Here is a 20,553-nt window from a genome sequence, read left to right as displayed (position 1 = left end):
CGGCTGGTGTCTTGTCACCTCCCGCCAATCGCTCATTGAGCTGGCTTGCGACTCATTCCACCTTTCCAAGACGAAGATGTCGTCGAAGACGCAAATGACCTTGGCTATCGGTCGCTTCCTCAAAGCAGTATTAATAAATAATTTTGAACGTTTTTGAAACTGAAATTGCGAAATCCATTCATTATTTCGTCTCTTCAGCTGATGAAAATGGTTCTGATGTGATTTTACTGTACGCGTATACACTGAATTTTCAGCTAGGAAAGACATGATGGAAACTTCACCGAAAGTTATCGTTTGAGACACATGGGCGTGGCGGAATATTAATTACTCGTGACTTTTGAGATTGATATACAGATTTTAGGAATCCGTGTACTGTTTATACTTAAAATGTATTGTGAGAAGAAGGCCGATAGCTCTGAAAATATTCCGCCTATACCATTATAGAATATATCATCATGAAAATGGTAAGTAAGAGGTTAGTGAGTCAACGGAAAGGAATAAAAAGCTTTTCATTTGGATAAATTTCTTTAATGTTTGCACATCAATAGCCATATGACCAAAACATCAGAGTGGCTAGTATAAAACGGGCCCTGAAGCCCTCTTTTGTATTTTAATAATACTAAATATAAGCAGGGGTGATTTAATCAAAGATCCATTTCCCTAAATTACTATATAACTTCGTTCTTAGCAATGCCACCGTTTCTATTAGGATAGCGTGATATCGCGCGGATTCATCGTATATTTTTCGCATCCAACTGCGATTACTGGTATAAGGCAGGGAGGTCGAGACAGGTACGGCGTGCTCGTGAGTTGAGGTGCAGCGGCATTAATGTAGCATGCGCAGGGGTGATGCACACTTCGTGACCTTGCTCCGACTCACTGATTCACACGGAGTCGCGTTTCCGTGAAAAGCAGCCAACCGCCAAAACAGGTGGGGTGTTCGCTGCAGATTCTTGTTTTTGTTTCAAAGAGCACAGCTGTTGCTTGCCGTAGGGAGTGATGCTCTAACGTTGCGGCGATACATGGGCAGGAATGCGAGCGAATTGAAATAAAATCGCTCATTTATGTAGCTCGCCTGCTTAATGAATTAAAGTCTCCCAGGTGTTAGGTAAGCCGGGGTAGTCGCCAATTTCATCAGTTTATTAAATAGTACTTTCGTAATGCTCAATTATCATCGCATTTTTTCTTCGTCCGGAATCCTGTCAGGATAATTTCCTCGTCGATTTCATTGCTTTGGGAATCTTAAAAAGTTCAAAAATATGGCTAAAACAAATTTTATTTATTATTCTTACTACCAGCACGTCTATAATGCAATTGGAGAACAACTTTTAAATGAAGAGATATATATTAAAAGAATTGCCTACATTTAAAATGGCATATCCTATGAAACCGTCTCGTTAGTAATTGTTAAGAATACTAGAACTTTTTTGTTTGAATTACATTGAAGAATATGCAATGGGATAACATATTTGTATTTTTTGCAATAACGCTCAATTGGTATTCATTCTAAATGCAGTATTTTAGAAAAGAGCTGTCTTTGAAAATAAAATCTACTGATTGAAAGTCTGGTATCAGCCAAAGATAAAAATATTATACTCTTTCGAAAAATGATTTACTTAATTGCGGTGGTATTGCTAAGAACGAAGTTATGTAGTAATTCAGGGAAATGGCGTCTTTGATTAAATCACCCCTACTTATATTTAGTATTATTAAAATACAAAAGAGGGATTCAGGGCCCATTTTATACTAGCCACTCTGATGTTTTGGTCATATGGCTATTGATGTGTTAACAGTTTGCAATAAACTTTGTTTCATTGTATTTTGAGAAATTTATACGTTCAGCCGGGCTACAAAAATGAGGCGTTACGTTGATATTGAAATATCTCCTTGTATTAAGAGCTCACCTTTTCTATAGGGAATTTAATAGCCCTCGCAGAATATGAAAAAATAATCCAAAACATTCATACTGAGATGAGTGGCAAAATCCTCTTCACAACGCAGGTACAGGCTGGGGCTGGCGTCTCATAGAAAGCAACGCTCCTTCACCACTCTCTGCTGATGAGCCACGAATTCCTACCGTCCTCCACTTCCCGTGCAAAATTCTAGCAGTGTTGGGGACCGTCAGAAACGTCATATAATTGTATCCACTTCACAGTTAATCATGTATTGCTCGAGCTTCCATGTTTTTTTGCCTTTGCCGGTCAATAATTAAATTGTCCTTGGTGAAGATTAAGTCCAACTATCTCGAGGTGAGATACGTGTACAATTGTCAATATTTTTATCGGGGAAAAATAAATCCTCTTGCCTCTCTAAAACTATTTTAGTATTTTCTGATAATGCCGGAATTTGGGGCTGATAAAAGGCTAAACTCTGCTTAAGAAAGGCAAATGAATGGTAAATACATGTACAAAAAAGTTGAGTATCAGTTTACGTGTTGTGGGAGGTTTCGGAATGTGGGGATAATTTACTAATTGGTATTTGAATTCATAAGATTCTGATGAGAATATTACACTTGGATATGAATCACTAATCGCCTATCATATTCTGTTAAACATAAAACATTATCCTTACGAATACGGTACTTTCACTCGGCAAATTTTTAAGAACTCCTTTTATTCAAGTTGGTCTGAATTGGCTGTTACGGCGTAACTTTTGACTTAACCTTTTATGCCTAACCTTTTCACTTCAAAGCTGGTGATAGCCGACAATCACCCATTACAAAGTGCTTCATAATATAGTTGAAAACCCCATTTTACCGTGTATAAAAATGAATAATCGGATACCGTGGATAAAAGTTTTCATTCCTTACTTAAATTTTCATTGCTTTTCATTTTCATCTACTATCTGTATTTTAATAATTATTCTACAATCAAATCTGCCATTAATTTTTCTTAACATCTGCGTTTTAAAATATAAATCTCTTAATTTTCTCTAATTTCAATTATTTTGTATTTCCATGATAATCCTGGAATTAGTATTATGGGTTTAGTCTTTTACGATTGTGAGTATGCATGCATTTTATTACTATTTAGTAGGCTATTTAGATTGCAGTTCTTTTTGGTGATGTATCAACTGAATACGATGTACAAGTTTACCTCATCATCCCCTGAAAAATAAACAAAAATTTTTGATGCGGAATAACAGTTTACTGAGTCGGATATCGTCTTAACGTAAATAAATATGTGCATTACTTCTTACGATTTTCCTAACTGGTCGGCTATGACAGGATTTTATGATGAAAATGCGTGGTTATGTTTATAGGTATGATTACGGTAATTTGTAACCTTCCTATTCCTTCTAATATACCTGAGTATTTTACGTCTTTCTGGCGTATTTTGCGTCGTTTTCCTTTTTACCTGATCAATGCATTTGTCCTTCGATCTTTCCCGTGAGAATGCTCCTATTATCCTCTCTATTTTGTTCTATTGAAATTCAATACGCCTCAAAGTATTCGTGGCCTCTCCATATGAATCTTCTTTCTGAGAGCATTAAGACATCATCTTCTGTAAAAATTCTTTTATCTTTAATAATCAGCCGTGATTAAAAATCTAATCATCATACATCTCAGATGAATCTTGTTGAAGTTCACGTTTGGCATTTAAAATACACTCAATCGAAACTGATTCCGTTAAGTAAGTTGCGTTTGTTTCTCGATGAAGTTGGATGGTGAGCGGGTAGCATTCCAATTTATAGTACATTATTTAAATTGAAATAAAATAATCTGAGATGAAAATAAGTAACTGGAAATTGTGTAGCCTCCTTGGCTGTTTCTGGACATTTTATGGTTTGAGATTGATACTTGTGGAAAAATTAAGTTGTGAAGAGATGGTCCTTTTGATCTCAGTTCTAATTATTAGGCACCTTGTTCGTAGTATATCGTATCTTAAATCCTTTATGTACTTTATTGACACAAAAATTTCAGCTACAGTAAAAAAACAGAATCTGAATTCAATGGTTTTACACCTAATATTTTGGAAGCCCATTTAGAATTATGAAGCTAAATATCTTCTGATGGCGCCGCAGCGTATTAAGAAGTTATACTTATTAAAAGTCGGTAAATTGAAATAAAGTCGTTATTTTTTAATAAAAGAGAATTATTTTCACCCTGTCCGTTGAATTATTTATTAATGCCAAATATGTATTATTTTAGGCGCGTCTTACGTGATAATTATGGTTATCTGTGTTTATGAATAAAATATTAAATTCAAATTGGGCATGATTTATTAATGAAGTTTAAAGAAAAATTTTGAATTGATAATAATAGAATTTCAAATTCAGATTTTTTTTCTATGCCCTTTTGAATTTATTATCCAAGATTGTAGTCCAAGAAGTGAGCTAGATTCAATATCCCTGGGAAATACTTAATTCACCGAATTAGATGATAATTTAACATTTAATAATTAATAAGACATTTCTTGATATCTACGTAAGATCGTAATTTAACGTATTTTTGTATGATAACTGAGCAAAAGTATTATAGCGACTTGAGTGCCTTTAACGTCGTTTAAGTTCGATTTGCGGTTACATCAGATCATTATCAATATGTTTAGGGAAGGTATTATGCCTGATGCAACTTTAGATATCATTCCTATTTTTGTACGATGAAGAATACTTATTTCATTGGAGAAAATGTGTGAAATTCTGCTATCGCTACCAATTTCTCTTCCAATGCTTGATATCGATGACCATATCTCCTTATCTTTTCCACAATGAATCGTTCCGTTCTCATCCGTCTCTTATTACACACGTGACAATTGCAGAAGGCATGGCAATGCCTCGGTGCACTCGCCTCCCTTCTGTAGCCGCTGTGTTAAGTGCAAGTGCGATGGGTGCAAACCGTGGCTGACAGCGAAACCGATTGGGTTTCCGTTCTCGATTTCATGCACCTCCCCCACCCATCAACCGTCCGAGCCACAGACGCTGAGATCGGACGACAGTCGAGTCGCTGAAAGCACCTCTTACGTCATCCCGTACGCTCTACACATTGCGTCCTCTTCAGATGCACAGTTGTCTATGCCTTGCTGTACGAAAGAATATGCGAGCACTACTGAAAATATCTTAGTAATGCTGGGAGCTCGTCCTGGTTGTTTATGCATTTTTTTACATATATTGTCGTAGAAGAGAATTTGATCACCCTTTGTATAATTCATTGCCTCGGGCGTGATTTCATGGAATCGACTTAACATAATGAAATGTAAAAAAATGTATACATCAAAGCAGTGATGTAACTAGGAATATGCTGTGGGTAGGAATGGGGTAGGGCGACCTCCCACTCCCCCCCCCCCGTTTGGGAAAATTTTGGAAAAATGACATACCTGCAAATACATTTTACATAATTTTGGCGATTAAAATTTGAGTTTCATTCAAAGGTTACGTTAAAATTTACTATACGGAAACACTAGATAATAGTTATGAGTATATTATTTTTATTTCTCTGAGGCTTTGGGGGGGATAAATCCCCCTCTTCCCCCCCCCCCCCCCCCATAGTTACGCCACTTCATTAGATGATGACGTGCCACGTCCAAACCTAGGTCGTAGATTAATGTGAAATTACAATTTTTTTCATTTCATTATATTCCCTTCCTTAATGAAGACAACTCATTGAAATAGAAGAATTGTTAGTTTTATTAGGCTTTCGCATTGCTTCGTTTAATTTTTACACATTGGAGAAAATCAGCGTTGCGGAGATTGTGACGAGTTCAATTCTATCCAAGTAGCACGACTCGTTCTCCCCGATATTTGCTGCCATTACTTTCTTCTGATGTGCACGCAACCCCAGAGTAAATATGCACAAGAGTACCTACTCAAGGAGTCTGGGCCGTGGAGAAAAGCTTAAGTCAACCGTGGTATCCCAAATTTTGTATTATTATGGATAATAGTAAGCGGACGAGATATTTATATAATGTTTTTATCATAATGATCATAATTTTTCTCCTTTGCAGGTTTTGAATTCAATGGGTTTTAATTGTCCAATCGTAACAAAAAGGATTAAAATATACTCTTTTATCGTATTGAGCCAATCAGACCAATCAAAACCATATCAGATTTCAATTTAAAAATCAGATTTAATCATTTCAATATTCGTCCTATGCGAAGAATACAATAATCGTTCTTTTTTATGTTTACTATGGGTTCAGAACTGTGGAATTTTGAACGATCGTTATGACGTTGGCGGCGCTTCATTTCGTGGAATAGCTCACCGATCGCGCGGTATAGGCTCAGGGGAGATATATACAAGAGCGCACATCAGCTTCTGAGCTTAAGAACAAGATTAAAATAGCATAAATATAGACGTATATCACGTGTTTAGCACGTGATGTATCTGATTAGTCTGATTGGCTGACTACGACGATAGCGTTTATTTCGGTGGGACATTTATTTCCATTACATTCAATACTCAAAATGGAGGAGAGGTATCTGAATTTTACGCGTTTGCGTACGAATCACGAGATTCTTCGTTATTCTTGAGACATGCGTTAAGGAGGGATAGCGAAAATTCTCGTTTTCACTGTTGACTCCTTTTATTTTGTCCATTTAATTTAATTATGTTTTGTTCGTATGTAAAGGGCGGCTATCATTAGCAACATAATTTTACCTAAGTTTTAGCACCGGATCCAGGATAGCAACAAGGGGGAGTGTACGTGGGGGGCCTGGAGGGTAACCTCATAGCAGTAATTGGGGTCCGAAAAAATTACCACTTTATCTAATGTAAATTAGATTAACCAAAGTCCTCCTAGCCCCTCTCTGGATCCGCCACTGATAGGTTGAACACTTTAAGAATGTCTGCATTTATTTTTTGTTTAAATGAAGTCATGTTTTCCAAGTTGCTACTTTCACGCATTCGTATTACACCATAAAAGATCACTAACACTAACCTGCGAAATAAGTGCAAAAAATTACATTAAAATTGTTGAAAAAATAGGAACAGTGGCGCTTAAAATAAAAGAATGCATATTAAAGTGTTCCGGTTTTTAATACTGCTGGAACCGAGGAGTAAGAGGGATTTAAACACTGCCGTACTCAAAGTCTTAATGAAATATTCACCCACTCCGCCTACAGTGACGCCTTCCCAAGCACCAAGCCCAACCGTCACCTCCCCTAACCACTAACCCCTCAGCACCCAAAAATTTCCCACTCCATTTTTTAACGCAATATATTTATTTCTCATTTCCCCGTACTCCTCACCTTGAAAATGTTACGCTATAGCGAAAGCATGGTTGGGAAAAATAGATATTCACGTGGAAAAAGCAAAGTTTGTATTCCTTCAACTCCTACAATTAATAAAATATATCTTTAAGTATTGAATAAACTAACTGTTTCTATGTCCGATAATAGTACGCGAGTTGGGGATTCGATGTACGCCTAGGCTTTTGGTTACTACGCAGCCAGCGTGTAAGTACGCTCTTTTATTACATATTTTTCTGAGGATGCAGGCGCACTACATAAGTTCTGGCCTCGCGGTCTAATGACTCGGTGATCACACTATCCCTTTGTTGTTCCAAACGTTCCGCGAGTTGGACGGGGGTGGGGGGCGGTGGAGGGGAGGCATCACGGTCCTCTCACGTGAAAGCCTTCATAAGAGCGGCGGGGTGGTGGCTCACCGGTGCAGACACGAGCAGGCGCGGGAGTCACCAACAACACCTCTTACCTCACCGTGATAGTTGGCCGCCGACTTCACCTTCTCACCGTCCACCTCTCAGCCTACGGTGTCCGCGAGCGACCGTCGATGATATGGCCACTACAAGTCTGCTTCAGAGGTGAGACATTCGATTGCGCGATTTCCTAGCGGTGCGTCACCTTAGCAGGCCCGAGTGGTCGAGTGATTCCAACTCGTGACGGAGAATGCGGAATCATTAAGAGGACGCATCACTGCAGATATTTTTTCACGACGTATTACTTGTTTAAAACTTACGCTATTAGCCCAAAGTTTTCAGGAAGAAGAGAGTTGACTCTAGCCAACATTTGCTTTTTTTTAATTATGAGAAGTTTGCCTCAGTATTTTCTCAATATATATTAACTTCGTAGCGTGCCAGACGGTCTGCATTTTGTGCGGTCACACTTTAGGGCCTTGATCATCCGTACCTAGTGCTGTAGGGATGGGGTTTGATGCGTTCGACGCAAAATCTCTGCACGCACATTTTAGACTTGGTCCTAGCGCTGGCACAGGAAGGTTGGCACTGCTAGTCTACGTTAAAAGTTTCTGCATTTGTGTTACTGGAAAATGCTGAATAGAGTTTACTCTGTCAACGATGAAAATTTCGAATTTTCGAGAAGTTTTGAAAGAGTAATGCGTCACGAAAAGAGAAAAAAATATTAGTTGAGGCGGAGTGATGCGTCCTCGTGAAAAGAGGAAGAGCTCCGTTGTCGACCTCCTCCCTTGTTTACAGACTCTACAATGGCCCAGATTTCGTCACGGTATGCCGTTATTAGTGTTTTGGTTCACTGTGAATAAAAATAATGGAATGCGAATGCGTACTTTCCTCTAAAATGAATGCTGAACTACGACGCCACGCGCGATATTACTATTACTAAAATTACAATTTTGCATGCATTTAGGATTCGGATATGCATATCCAATTGATGAATTTGGCTGTATTAAGAGTAACATAGAAAACATTTGTATTTATTTGCTTCTAGCGACAGAGCTTTGCTCTCATTATGTGAAATGCATACACTATTTTTATGAATTATATTTCGTGTTATTTTTAGGTATATATTGCGGAAAATATTCAATCATATGGAGTAAAATTATATTCCCCTTTATTATTTTCCTATGCTATGGAGTAGAAATTTAAAACAAATCTCATTGGAAGTTTTTAGAGGAGTCAAGCAAAATCAGATGATTTTTATAGTCGATTAATGGATTGTGAGTGGTCTATCATTTTGTGCTGATCTAACTTCCAAACTGTGTTCAAAGTTAATCCAAAAAATCTAGTGCGACTTGAAACTATTTTGATAAGACTCGAATACGAAAAAGAGTTACTGTTTATTAACGATTACATCGATAGGTAGCGTATCATATTAAGATTCAACGAGTGTGAGTTGTTCCGATCCATTTCGTGGCGTCGCTTAACGCTTTGGGTAAGGTCCGTGAATACTTTTAAATGAATGCCATTGTTTAACCTCGGGGGAGGATTTCCTTCGTGAAAACAGGATCACCTTTTAATGCTGTGTTGTTGAAGTTCACGAAGAGAAGCGCTTCTGTGTATCCTTGGAATCAATCATTGTCAATGGAATGGTCGGGGATTCCCGGCGTCTTCTCCACAGCTGCCAAGGTTCAATCGTCGCACGCTCGCTACTGCTCGCTGCCTTTGTCCTCGCGCGGATGTCACTTGAAGCAGCGGGAAATTAGTGCGGGATCCCAACGCTACGGTCCCTGGAGCGAAGGCGTAGACTTGAGAGACCAAACACGAGCCTTAAGTTTCAATCTACATTGAATGTGCTTTTTTGATAGAATATTTTACTCTTACAGATGTGTAATAAATGATTTGCTACTTTGAATATTGAAATACTATCGTGTAAAATCTCAGAATAATTCAATTCATGCTCTATATATTCTGTAATTAATCGATAAAATGAATAGTTTCAACTTTAATTGTAAAACTATCAAAATTTATGGCCTTTTTTATGTCGTTCCGCAGCAGTTTTTCATTGTTGCCAAAAAGACATGAGGAACTATCATAATTAATTTATTCGGACTAAATTTCGTAGCATGCATTTCAATGAATTCGTAAATACAAGTGCAGACGCCCAATGGAGTTCTTGCATTCGAATACACAAAACTGCGGTATTCCTGTGGAATCTGGTGCTATCGTGGTGGAAGTAAGATGAGGTCATAGCTGGATAAAAATTTCATGAATCGTCGTTTCTATGACTAGCTCCGTCATCACTATTCAGGATATGGTCAGGTTTAGCCTTCTCTTTTTGGACTTCTGGAATCCTCACCCGGCTGTGTCCTTCAACCCGTTTAGGCTTTGTTCATAGGCTAATCTCTCTCAAATGTAATTAATGTGCGGTGAAAGTGCCTTTTAGTCCAAAGTATGTGATGGCTAGTGTAGTGTTCTAATTCAGTTTTTCTCCTGTAATTAATAAATGAATAGATTGATTTCGATGATTGTGTCATAATTTTCAACGTATACGTTCTTGGTGTGAGGTAGCTAACAGAAGCTTTCTCTAGTCAGCTGGTGTTGCTCGATTGGTGGTGGCTCATGTTCTCTTAAAGAACATGCATGCTAGGATCGTAGATTTTCGTCTAAGAATTTTATTTTCTCCCTCATGACTTGTGAAGCAGTCTGCATGTATATTAATCACTGCGTTAAGCAGCATCGATGTCGAAGTCAGCGGTTATAAAAATGTCTCATGCCTACGTTTTTTTGTCCCACGCTGCGGTTCACATGAATTCGAACAAGAAAAAAATATCTTGTATGATGTTGGGCACGATATGGTGGAAGTTCTCAATATTATTAAAAAAAGACATTGCAATATTTCCACTAAGTTTTATTATTACACAACGCGTTTCGTCGTTACAGTTGATAATGTTGTATGTCACGACGAAACGCATTGTGTAATAATAAAACTCAGTGGAAATATTGCAATGTCTAATTTTAATAAGAAAAAAATAGCTTGCATCGCGAATGTAACCACGGACCTTTAGCTTTTCGGGCCATTGTTCAGATTAAAACGTTAATAATGGTTTTTGAATCCTGAAGAAATTTATGGGATATCAAAATTTTAGGTGGTGCTCAAAGTTATTGGGTATTTGTAGAGTTGTGCGAATTTAGAATTTCCATTTTTAAAGGCCTCTATAAATTGCAATAGAAACTTGATAATGCATTCGACAATCGGAAAACAAACCATATGGATCAGAATATTACAAATCTCTGGGCAAAGAAACTTTCATATTCAGTGGCAAATCGAATTATGCCTAATTCGATCTTAAAGAATTTCTACAGATTTTAGCGATCGTTTGCAGTGAAAGCTAATGTATTGCGGTGTAAGAGCCTGAGGAAGGTTCTTTCAATAGAGTCTTGCAAATTAAAATGAACTTCATTTTCTTCATAACTAGGATTTGTGGATTCATTCTGTGTGCTTATTTCTGTAAGCCAAGATAATCTTTCCAGAAATCCTTCAGACTTTTTGGGGTTATATTCGACTGAATATTTGTCGAAATGCTCCACACGTTGCTTAGTATTAAATATTATTTAGGCTATGTCGTTTATAGGTGAAAATGATGCGGAAGGAATCACAAAAATACAAGCCTTCTAAAGAAGAATCGCGAAAGCTTTCCCCTTAAATGATTTATTTGTTGACATGAGGACGGAAACCATCAAAGGCCCTCCCTGGGCGACCGTCCTTGGGGTCACCCGCCGCTAAGGCGATTCAGCCACTCCGTCTGCGGACGAAGGCGGGTACTATCGTTGAGGAGTAACAGAGGTAGAGGGCAGATGACGTCAATCAAAGAGAGAGGTTATTTTTACGTGATATTATTGGTGAAAAGGAAGGTTTATCAGTTTATCATTGTTCGTATCGCTCACAGAGCTACTGTCATGTAATTTATTTTTGATTTCCTAACAGTAGCATACAAATTATTACCACCCCAAATTCATCGAATGAATCTTTAATAAGAAATAATAACACGATATGTATATCTACATAGACAGGCTGTCTAGCAATCCCAGTGAATTATTTTTTAGCCGCGAAAGTGATAAAATTATTTACCCAAAATGGATGACATTGGGAGAAAATTTTTTTTGGGATAGATGGAGTCATTCTTTATTGAATCTTCGTACTCGTAATCATACAAACAGTTAAGCCGACACTAGTACCAACGGTAAAAAAATATTCTTAGGGGATATAATCACCCTAAACAATTATTCACTAACACAAAAATATTTTTAGCGATGAAATTGAATTATATTATAATGCCCCAGAGATTAAAACAGTCTGTTTGCGGAAAATAGTACAATGTGAATTGTCCGTTCCAATAGACTCGCTAATTAAAGCTGTAGAGTCCGGCCCGTGGGCCGCACTCAAAAGGCATTCCCAACGGCGCGGCAGCTAAGAAAGCATTCGGTGACGTCAGAGGGCGGTGCGGCCTTCGCACTGATAAAACGTGTCCTCGATTCTTCGGCTCGCTGCTCTTGTGACTTCTGCTCGTTGTTTAGGTCACGCGAGAGGACACTGCATTTGCCTTCCTAATAAGCCCCAGAGCTGCGAAATTCAAATGGCTATCCCCGCGCTCCCTGAAGTGACGCTTTTCGCCACTGGTTGCACTCGCTGGGGACGGAGTGGACACCAGTAAAGTCCTATGTATACATGTAAAATGAAAGAATTAACTTTGGTAGGTTTACAAGGCGGCATCCATTAATTACGTGAGGTGTTTACGAGGTAATGAGGGTCAAGCCGATTGTCACCTAATCTCACGTGGGGGAGGGGAGGTCCTGGCAAGTATCATGTATTTTTTTCTGCAAGAAACAGTGTAAAATGTGATTCTAGACTACGATATTGGTAATGCTAAATACTAGTCTTATCTGATCTCAAATAGAAATAAATATATAAATTGTTTTATTTGTAATCCCCATCCCAACAATCAACTTCAAGTACAAAAGCAAAATTGGAGGAGGAATTTCAATGGTATCAAATCAATAAGTAGTGATTGTTTACTTCTCTAGAGGGCCGAAATTTTTTACGTAAATTCCTGTTGTTAACGTTAAAATGTCAAATTCCTTATATAAGTATTATATCTAAAGCATTGGCGACAGTTTTCACACCAATGTTTATGCTATACCGGTAGTTGGAATCCGAAATATTAATTTTATCAAACATCGATATACTGTCATTAATTGCTCGTCCTTAAGGCGTAGAGTAGTGGTTCATGTTCATAAAAAAAACAAAGTAGTCAATGTGAACTGGAGTCGCATGAACTCATGTCCCGAGAGCAAATGAGGTGTAATTGCGTCTCTGTCAAAGCTTTGGAAGGGCCAGCTCATGACTGCGCGGAAGACGAGACACCTGGGTGCAATTGCGCAATAGCTAGAGGGTCATGAATTTTTCATGAAGCGCTTGTTCAAGGAATGACGAACGACAACAGCGCACCTCCGCTCATCTCACTACTTGCGATGTTTTTTCAGCCTTGATTTTGTTTTGATCGTGGATAGCGGCCGGGGAAACAGTTATTACAGTATTTGCGTGCGTTATAACCTGAACAACACTAACAATAATGGCTATAGCAGTTACAAAGGCCAGGCTGCTCTTCACGAAGCAGGAGGAAATGTGACGAATCCTGTAACAAAAAAATATTTCTCAGAGAAAATACATCCGACTATATGAGCGTCCTCTGCGGACTCTAGGTAATAAAATTCATCATAGTTATTTGCTACCGAGATGAGATATTGTTCTCAAGTTAGGTGTACCAACAGTTTTCCCCGATCAATCAGTATTCAAGGCTATAACCTACGATTATCACCTTCTTCTTTCCATAGCTTGGATAGATTCGTGCAGAAAATGAGTAACAAACGATTGTTTTATCTGACATTAAACCTTCTATACATTGGAAAGGCGCAGAAACCTAATTTCAGCGGTTTTTCCATTGATTAGTACCGTTCATATGCGTCATGAATTAATGTGCCATCTGGTAATGAGTAGAACGCTATTCACTGAGTGTAATTGGGTATATAAAAAACCAGTTTAAAAAATCTCCACTAAGCAAATAAAATATTTCTGCACATCTTAAAGTACCTCCTATGTTACTTAAATTAGAGGTTTGGTTACCTTCTAACAATATTACATCACGGATATCTTCGTTATTGCGAATATTATATAATCCCTAGTTGAACACATTGTGCAACATGTGCGAAACTCTTCAAGATATATGATTTGAATAAGAATTAATTATCTATTTGAAATTCAAATTTCTACTTTTTTATAATTTAGGAAATCATGGCTATTAGGTAACATTTTATCAGGTGATAAAATCTACGAGAGACCTTTTGTAGCTAAGCTAACATTGTAGGTACAACCGGTTCTTATCAATTGTAAAGACTGGCAGTTATCTATCATTTTTTTCATTGTTGACCGGTTTTAATGCAGTTTGTATCAACGGCGAAGTCGGAAAATTAAATAAAGTATTAGATAATTGTAGCCTTTTCTATAGGGTAGTTTCCTTAGTCGAAGAAAATGAAAGGCATTGATTGCGATTCGTTACCCACCATTGATGTATTCATAGTATACGAATTATTTGGTTTTAGGAATCCCAGTTTAGACGAATGTTAATGGTCAATTTTAACCTCATTTGGAAAAAGCCAGATTGGCGCCTATGCGATGCCACTCCACGTGACGTCACAGGGACCTAGATGCTATACGAGTAGATAGGAGTTTTAAATAGTCTGAGATTAACAATGCACGCATGAGGCACAGAGCTCAGGGAAACATCTCTTAATAATCACCTATTAAAATTCCCTAAGGTCGGAAAGTTTCCTTCGCTTGATAGGGTATTAATAATCCTTATTTAAGCCAAGCGTTTCCTGCTAGCAGGGTACTCTACGCTACTGCCATGATCGGCAGCAGGTAGCCTGCATCGTAGCGGCATTCATAGCCTCGCACCCAGGTGGCCTCACACAGCAGCAGCCAGACGTCACACGGGCTTTTCCCAGCATTCATACTTAGCCGTCGCGTTTTCGCGCGCTTGAAAATTTTCACTTTTCATTAAATCGTGAACAATATATATCGTCATTTAAAAATCTAAAAGCGTTAAATATGTACTCCAGGAGTACTAATCTGCCGATTTAAACAATAAAAAAATAATAGGAAACCACCCTATTGTGATGATAGGTTACCACCGTATCAAGCTAGGCAAAAATTTGTTATTAATGGACATTATCAAGGAAAGAGAACTAGATAACCAATGTTATGATTGCACTGGTTTATAATTGTTCTCCATTCATATTGCTGTCGTTGATCGTTATGTAGTATTATACTAAGTGCTCCGTTACGGGAAAATGTTTTTCATCAAAGAAGATAAAAGAGGCGAAAATGTTGAACCATAGTTTTTCAGAGGACGCAATTAAACCAACCGAAGCGTAGTAGAGAGAATCACCTTTATATCGCCGGCTCTTTTAATGAACTTGTGACTAAGCATTGCCAATGCTTAATTTTACATGATTGCGTTTAGATTTTCCAGCTATTCCATCGAATCTTTCCATTAGATTCCCCTAATTTACGTATTTGTACCATAATGTTTGATGCTATTTAATTTAAATTATTTAATATTTGTTATCATATACTACAAATTGAACTCGTTCTATCTCATTTACCGCTCTCGATACAGCTATTGACAGCAATCAGTTTCCAATGGTTCTTAAAGTGTAAATTTATTCAAGTAAATGCCACTGTGATGACTTCGGCAATTAAATTTCAGAGATATCATCAATGGCGAAGGCTGCTGAAACCTAATGATTTATGTTACTCGTGCTCGGAGAAAGGAGTATCCTCGCTTACCATGCCTAGAATTGGAAACAGGATTTTCCATGCAGTAACAACAAACACGTTATGATGAACTCAATACTATAAGTGGCATAATTTTCCTCACATTTTGTTTTTGGTAGAAATTATTAATAATAATTATACTTTTAATCTCTTCTCTCACTTATGAACAGGATAAAGGGAAATATTGCTTATACATTGCGTCTCTAAGTGATAGAAGTCAATGAAGGCTTGAAGGGTAAATGATGGATAGTTTTACCAATTTCTTGCTCAGGATTAATCAAAAGGAAAGAAGCTTTAGTTAGGAATTGCATTAAAAAATTAAAAGCTTGAAAACCATTGTTTCTAAAAAATTAATATTTCCGAGGCTTTGTTTGAACTCGCAGCTTCCAGTTCGGTTGCCAAAGTCCTCACAAAATTTATTTTTTGCATAACCGGACGTAAAGCTTGTAAACTAACTAAGAGTTCAAGGTGGGGACCTTGAACGTACGCCAGAGTTCTCAAATTCGGCTTCCGAAATCTAAATATAAATCCACCGAACGAACTTGACCGAATAAAAATTTCATTTCACTCGCAAGACGAACTTGACCGATTTAAAAATTTTACTTCGCGCCTCGCAGCCTTGAGCGCATAAAAATTCAGTTGCACCGAACGAACTTGACCGAATAAAAATTACTGCTTCATTTTCGCTCTGTGTTAATCTGTGTGGGTGAACCTTTTGCTCAAGGCCCTGATGTTCATATATTGAGTCTACGTGACTTCATCATGTGTATGCAATTTTCAACAGTGCATGAAAATGAAGGCGATAAGTAGTTGTACACAGATCTTCCATCTGTCTCTAATATCTTCGCCACTTACTTACATTATCCGGATTTTGATAGGGTTTATCAAAAGAATTTTTGTTTATGTAAGGATATTTGAATATCGAAAACTGATTAATATAAAAAATTATCGCCCTTATTAAGAGGCTGTTGACAGAAAGCTTTCACATACTAACTATTTTGGTCGAGGGTGCTTAATTTTGCTGGTGACTTGTAGGGAACTTCAGAGGAAAACTCTGTCGTTACTAGTGAAATGTGTTTCGCAAGTGCTCGCGAAGTGAAATCGCTTCCAGTGGCATTAAAGAACTTCACCTCCAATCGAACTATTCTGTCATATCCCACTCTCGATTTACGATTTAAAGCACTACTATTTCGGAGTAGTACCACTACACTAGAAGCGGATTCGATCGCAACAAGTATAGATGTATCAGCAATGGGTATTTATTCTCATTCGTGGACGATCATAAACTTTATGACTGAACATACCGTCAGTTGTATAGTTGAGAAAATAGCTGAAGTATTTAACGGATAATGGATAGTCTTTGTAAAAACGAGTTAAAAGTTATTGTTCCAATAAAGCCGTAAAATAAAGGTAAAGTTATACAATAACAACATTTACGTAAAAAAATACTTTTTAAGTTGCTCGTTGGTGTGTTTATCTAAATTATGATGCTTTTAAGTGGACGTTATTTTTTGTGAATAGAAAAAAATGTAATTAGAGGAGCAACGTGGAAATTTCTTCTGCCTTTCATTGCTTTATGGTTGGCAGCACCTAATACTTTAAGTAGTCGTGCTTTCCAAAGTTAGCTTTGTGATATCAATATTGAGGAGATAATAGCTTCTCGTGAATTTTTTATGGCGATAGAGAAATGAGTAAATCTCTTCCTCACTCTTCAATTATGCTACATCGGTGGAGTTCTCCTGCTCTTTGCAACTCTGCTGACATTTCGTCAGATTGTGAGCCGCGGGCCGTGATGCTTTCAGCCTTATTTTCCTATGATTGCCATTACCCAAGACTCTTAGAGGGTCTTGCCCTTCTCATGCGAGAACTATTACATGCGGAGAAAAACTGTGAGCTTGGGAAAACTTTGACCTGTTTTCTAAAGCTCATTGTCTCCAGTTGTCTAAGTAAGGTCATTCATTGGTTCAGAAGACGGTGCGCATCTCAATAATGTCAATGGGTCCATTATTACGTGGACCAAAAGATACGGGTGTGATTTAGAGATTCGTGCTCTTCGCCTCGTGTCAATTGAATTTATCACGTGATAGGATGACCATGACCACTCCATCGGAAAGTGAGCCGCAATTTGGTACACTGTACGGCCGAAAACACTTTACCTTACTTACTTTACTTTTCACAAGAACTGCATTCTACTTTGGATCAAACAGGATAATCTACATACTTTATTCCTCTACCAAGAGGAATACCAGGCTATTCTACATACTCAAACGATCTGTGGATTCATCATCATTGGTCATTACTAATGAACACTCATTTTGCCATTTGTTGATATCTTCCGTAGAAGTATCGCTATAAATACACGTAAAAAACAAAGAATTTAATGATTTATTCTTAAATATAATTGCTAAACCGTCATGTAAGTGTTATACAACCGTATCTTTGCCATAAATATTTATCTCCTGGCTCATTACCTTGTCAGTGATCCCATTGTGCGTTATGGGCTCGCTTTGAATTGGGCAAGATAGTGAATTCCTTGAGGTAAATCTCTTGCGCCATCCATAGTAGGGTTATCTCATTGAGATAATTCATTAATTCTAAGATGACGACATCGGGAGAAAAAAGCGAATCTTGCTGCAACAGTGATTAGTATGTGACTCTACATTTCTTATAGTCGAATTCATAAAATGGGCTTTAAACTTTACTCTTTATATATTGCGTAAATCATCAGAGTGATTCCATTTTAAAAACTTGTATTACATCGATCAATACGCGGATAGCGGTCTAGGGTTTGTAATTATCACGATGCTCGTTTTCATTATTTGCCTTCTCTTACCCTCATTATGTCGCGATTTGCAAATTTCTGTACCTGATAGTTAAATAAAATACTTGTCATATTCATCATATGGTGGCAACACAATGCACATTTGTTGTCATGCATTGTTTGCCAATAGGGGTTTCATTCACATTTCCAGGGGTGAAAGCCGCGTTGGAACAGAGAGTATGCATTCTTGTAATTGCAGTTATTACTGAAAAAACTTATACATGAGAACCATAATTTAGCTGTCATTAACGCTGTTTTTGGACTGTCTAAAACTGAGGGTTTACCCAAAGCATTCTCGGAAAATTATTGGCCAAAAGAATGTGCCACAAGTGCGTTTTCTCAGGTTTAGAAATCTTTTCTTAAGTTAAAATCTTCATACATCTGCGCCTCTCCAAGTTAAATTTAGCTCAATTCGGTCAATTTCTTCTCCTTCAAAACATCAGGAGTACATTCACCTGGCGGATTAACTCCCAGACCTCTTTTCGAAATGATCACATGCTTGCGTCAGACCGATGCCACTGATCTTATAATTTACTTTTTTTGACCTCAATTCTCAGGGGCTAAATGAGTTTAAGCACTTTTTACTGCATGAATAGGAAAAGAATGAACGTTCCAAGCCGTTGAAAAGGTAATTTTATATCCAGTTCCTGAGAAAATTGCTCTTTTTTTGTTTTTAACTGCATTCTTCAACTAAACTTACAGAATTTCATAACTATATCATAAACACGCATATTATTCAGTACTCAGCGCTTTTTCATATTCTGCTTCCTGTTTGTTTGGATGGATGCAAATTCTAAATATACGGTAAATGTCATGGGGAGAGGAAAAATCTCTGGAATTGCATTGAATGAGAAAATTTCCTCAGTAATGAAATATATTTATGGCTCCTCAATGATTATAATGCTCGTTGTACTTATCATTGATCTTGTGAGTTTTCAGTTTTCGGGAATCTTCGACTTTGATCGCAAATATCCTTCAGCATGAGCGATTATCCCGTATATAATATCCACCAGTAGTTGGTTACTTGAAGAGAGGACAGGTGTTCTCCTGAATGCAATTACAACGCTGTTGAGCGGAATTTATTTTCATTACTGATGAAAAGGACAAGCTACTTTTCCCAATTATTTGAGGGGTGAAAAATATTCACACATTTCAGAAAGAGGCTGGGCTTTAAGGCCTTTAAATTCGACAGGGAAGTAGTTTCTCTGGCAACCATAAGTAGGTACTATTATTAATTTATTGAACTCTAATGAGCTTCTTTAGTGCCTTTGTTCACGCTGAGAACTGGGAGCCCATCGTCTTTACGTAGCAGTAGGTTTTTTCAGTCGTAATGGCTTATTTAATAACACCTACTGAAGATTGAAATCAGGAAAATTGTGTAATACATTTACATTTTTAACTTTTCAGCGCAATTATGTTCCCTAGCAATGGGAAAAGCAAAATTAACCGTCGAAGGAGGTTTTTAAATTATTTTATTGAAGTATCATTATCATCACATCCCATTGAAGTTTCCCTTACCCTTACTTCCATAAAACTGACCAAGGATCCCTCACCAACCTCTGTTCCCTTTTTTTCATATTCGGGGATATTATTGGCGATACGAACGTCCTTATTCTTAAGTGACATCTCCGGTAAATACCCGCCAAAAAACACGTGACCTTTATCCGTGGACGACGTAGTATTGCCGGCTGTGATGGAAAACTTTCGGCGCCCTAACCTTGGCAAACCAACATTGTGGCAATGAAGGAGTCGGACCTCTGGAGGTTTTCATGTCGCAACCTCGGTGTGTCCAATTGCCTGCAATTCTTCCAAGATCAACTGCGTGGCAAGATCGTCTTGAAAACTCCTTTCCGGAAGGTCGTTCGAGGATAATTTGGCAGTTTCCTTCTCACACACTTTAGGGTTGAAGAAAGCGAAGAAATATTTGGGAACGGAGCTCCTTCGCCGATAGACCCCAGAAGAGCTCATGAATTGATTCGCTCGCGAGCGAATTGAAAAACATGGGTTTCAGCGCCTCGGGCTAATATGATTCCGAGAGTGACGCAGACGACTACGATGAAACGTTAAGCTTTTTTCTGGTCGAGAATAAAGCACTACATTTCAGGTTTTATGCTGGCTATATCAACTTCCCACCCCTAATATTTTGCCCGAAATACTGAATTCTATGAAAAATGAATGAATAAGTTTGAATATTTAAATGGTATAATTGATTGGGTAAACTTTTTTCGGGATTTCCACCGGGTTAAAAA

The 20,553-nt window shown here is 37.8% G+C and overlaps 1 protein-coding gene across 2 annotated transcripts in view; it reads left to right on the top strand.

Moving 5' to 3' along the window:
• LOC124170695 (quinone oxidoreductase) overlaps positions 1-20,553 on the top strand; it is an 87,808-nt gene that overhangs the window by 40,018 nt on the left and 27,237 nt on the right. The window contains exon 1 of one of the 2 annotated variants that reach the window (XM_046549598.1): positions 7,599-7,757. The exons of the other annotated variant lie outside the window; for it this stretch is intronic. Coding sequence (XP_046405554.1) covers positions 7,732-7,757 — 26 coding nt within the window. The 5' untranslated portion in view covers positions 7,599-7,731. Of the gene's footprint in view, positions 1-7,598; positions 7,758-20,553 lie in introns of those variants that run through there. 2 annotated transcript variants of the gene reach the window in all.

Source organism: Ischnura elegans, chromosome X (genome assembly GCF_921293095.1).
Source record: "Ischnura elegans chromosome X, ioIscEleg1.1, whole genome shotgun sequence".
NCBI lineage: Eukaryota > Metazoa > Arthropoda > Insecta > Odonata > Coenagrionidae > Ischnura > Ischnura elegans.
The sequence above is the reverse complement of the archived record's forward strand: the minus strand, read 5'-3'. Positions and strand labels throughout refer to the sequence as shown.